The following is a 2,500-nucleotide window of genomic DNA, read 5'->3' as shown; positions in this document are numbered from 1 at the left end:
AATAGATTTAAAAAAATACTCAAACAGAAAAGCGACAAGTACATTCTATATAAAATATTGTTCAACATAATAAACTCTACAACACAGTGTCAAGTTTTTATGACTATAATAAACAAATTTTTTTCAAATTTTATGACGTACATAATAAGAAATCAGAATGAGAAAATTGTTGGTTACGTCCTAACGAATGTGACGATTTTCCTGTTGTTGGTATGGAGAAGGTTAAGTCTGAGTTAGTTTATCGCCACTTTTAACGGCAATTTTACCTCCGGAAGTTGGTCAATGACGTTATATGGAATAGCCTGGTCAAGCGATGACGTCACTTCTGGTTTGGCGAGCGATGTGTCACCTGTTTCATTCTCCTTTAATTTTGATATATCTAAATAGGGTTGGGTCGGGATCAAAATTGCTCCGTACAGATAGGGAGAGAACATAAACTTACCTGGTTCTATACAGTCCATCGTTGCCGACCGGTCCCAAGAGGTCTTGTCGTATTTTGACCAGCAAGGTGTTCGTGATGACCTTGTCCGCTTTAGGTCTGGATTTCTGTTGCCTTTCGTCCAGCTGCCTCTGAAGTCGTTGCTGTAGTAGGTGTTGCTGGGCGCTCATGGAAGCTTTCCCGTTCTCTCCCTTCTGTTGGAAAACGCCAAAGAGAGTGAAAGAAACAAAATTGAAGTATCAGGAGTTTTTCATCCTTCAAAGAAAATTGCATTATTTTCTGGGCAGTCATTTTTTTTAATTGAGCTTTTATGTAGCGCAATATCCATTAAACGTGCTCAAAGCGCTTTACAAGGGGTCCCTGTCCACAGCAACATTTAACATTTAGGACAAGACATGACGTCTGTTAGGCGATGTTATAATTTTTGTTCGGACAGAGACAAAGTCGTTAACGGTCAGGTACTCATTTTACACCTGAGTACGGTGAGAGAATGTGAGTAAAGGCCTTTTCCAAGGACTCAACTATCCGCCGAGCTAGGCTCGAACTCAGGGGACCTTCCGATCCGAAAGCGAGTGTCATACCACGAGACCACATAGCCATTCAGTGAGTTGAAGAAGAAAATACTTGTCCTCTTTGCCTTATAGAAAAATGACTTTAGTGTTTTGAAAGATCAGCTTTTTCCGGTTGACTCCAAAGTGTCCAACAAATCGCAAGAGATTGTCATCTCTTTTTTTGTTATTATCCGAATGCCGTTTAGCAGTTTTTGAAATACACCTCATCATATTATAACGGAGGGTCCCGATAGCTCAGTTGGTAGAGCACTCGCTTCACAATCAAAGGGACAGGGTGTAGTTGAGATTGTTTTCTCATCATATAACGCAACATCCACTTAACCAGCCATTTTCAGGATTTTCCCCAAAACTTCACACCCAACTAACACAAAAAATAGATTTCTTATCATTCAAACACAATTATGTAATAGCAGTAAGTTCTTGCGATAAATAATTTCTTTAGCAAAACATGCCCTACAACACACTGTTCATTGTCTTTAAATTTTATGATGTAGAAAAGAACTTTGGATAAGAAAAGTGTTGGTTGTATCGTAACAAATGTGACGATTTTCCTATAGTTGGTAAGGAGAGGGTTGAGGGGGCGAGATGGTCGACTATTCTAGTCATTGCAATGTGAATGAGGAGGTGTCGGGTTTGTGTCCCTATCAAGGCAAGATTTGAATCCCTAATTTACTCATTTTTGGTAAACGACGGGTTTTCCTTTTGACTTCACTAATAATTTGTTTTAACTCACTCAATCCTTTTGATTTTGGCTACTTTTCAGAATTGGAAAAAAAAATCTATTAAAAATGAGCATGTACATAGATATGTTTATTCAACTGCCATTAACATGTAAAAATTAAAAACATTAACTTTGAAAATAGCCAATAATTTGTCTCAGAAAAAAATGTAATAAATAGGCATGGTGTAAAAGTAACCCGGGTAAACAACGGATATAGTCGGTGTTAGGGTTGAGTGAGTTAATTCTCTCCTCACTAGCCATTTTTAGAATTTCTCCCGAAAATTCACACCCACCCACCACAAAAATAGACTTTTCCTACTCAAAACAAAAAAGGGACAATTGCATTCTGTACAGAATGTTGTTCAGCAAAATGATGTCCATAACACAGTGTTTAGTATTTATAGCTGTAATCAAAGCATTTCTTTACATTTTGTGATGTACAAGAGAAATGAGAATGTGAAAATTGTCGGTTGTATCGTAAAGAATGTGACGATTTTCCTATGGTTGGTTAGGAGGGGGTTAATGACTCATCTATATTCCTTCATGTAATGCCTAGGCAACATTATCTAGATATTCCGCATGGCAGCTCTTTCCGGGTCTCAACATTTTGGACATCATAGAGCGGGGCTCGAACTGGACCCTCTGATTTTATATATAAATGACCATACCTATTTTCAATTTACTTTCTTTGCCATGTTCTTTTTTTTCTGAAGTACGCTGTACTCACCGAAATGCTGCTTGAATCCGAAAAGGACATGACGTCATCGG

General features: G+C 38.0%; 1 protein-coding gene across 4 annotated transcripts in view; it reads right to left on the bottom strand.

Annotated features, from left to right (window-relative positions):
- LOC144960009 (monocarboxylate transporter 12-like) overlaps positions 1 to 2,500 on the bottom strand; it is a 56,942-nt gene that overhangs the window by 19,408 nt on the left and 35,034 nt on the right. For all 4 annotated transcript variants that reach the window (XM_078892944.1, XM_078892945.1, XM_078892943.1 and 1 more), the window contains 2 exons: positions 2,460 to 2,500; positions 443 to 633 (listed from right to left, as the gene is read on the bottom strand). The exon at positions 2,460 to 2,500 is cut by the window's right edge and continues 174 nt beyond it. In XM_078892944.1, the coding sequence (XP_078749070.1) occupies positions 443 to 633; positions 2,460 to 2,500 (232 nt within the window). The remainder of the gene's footprint in view (positions 1 to 442; positions 634 to 2,459) is intronic.

This window comes from Berghia stephanieae, chromosome 14 (genome assembly GCF_034508935.2).
Source record: "Berghia stephanieae isolate SIO BIC M18660-M18661 chromosome 14, UCSD_Bste_1.3, whole genome shotgun sequence".
NCBI classification, from domain to species: domain Eukaryota; kingdom Metazoa; phylum Mollusca; class Gastropoda; order Nudibranchia; family Aeolidiidae; genus Berghia; species Berghia stephanieae.
Note: the sequence above shows the minus strand (reverse complement) of the source record. Positions and strands in the feature narration are given on the sequence as shown.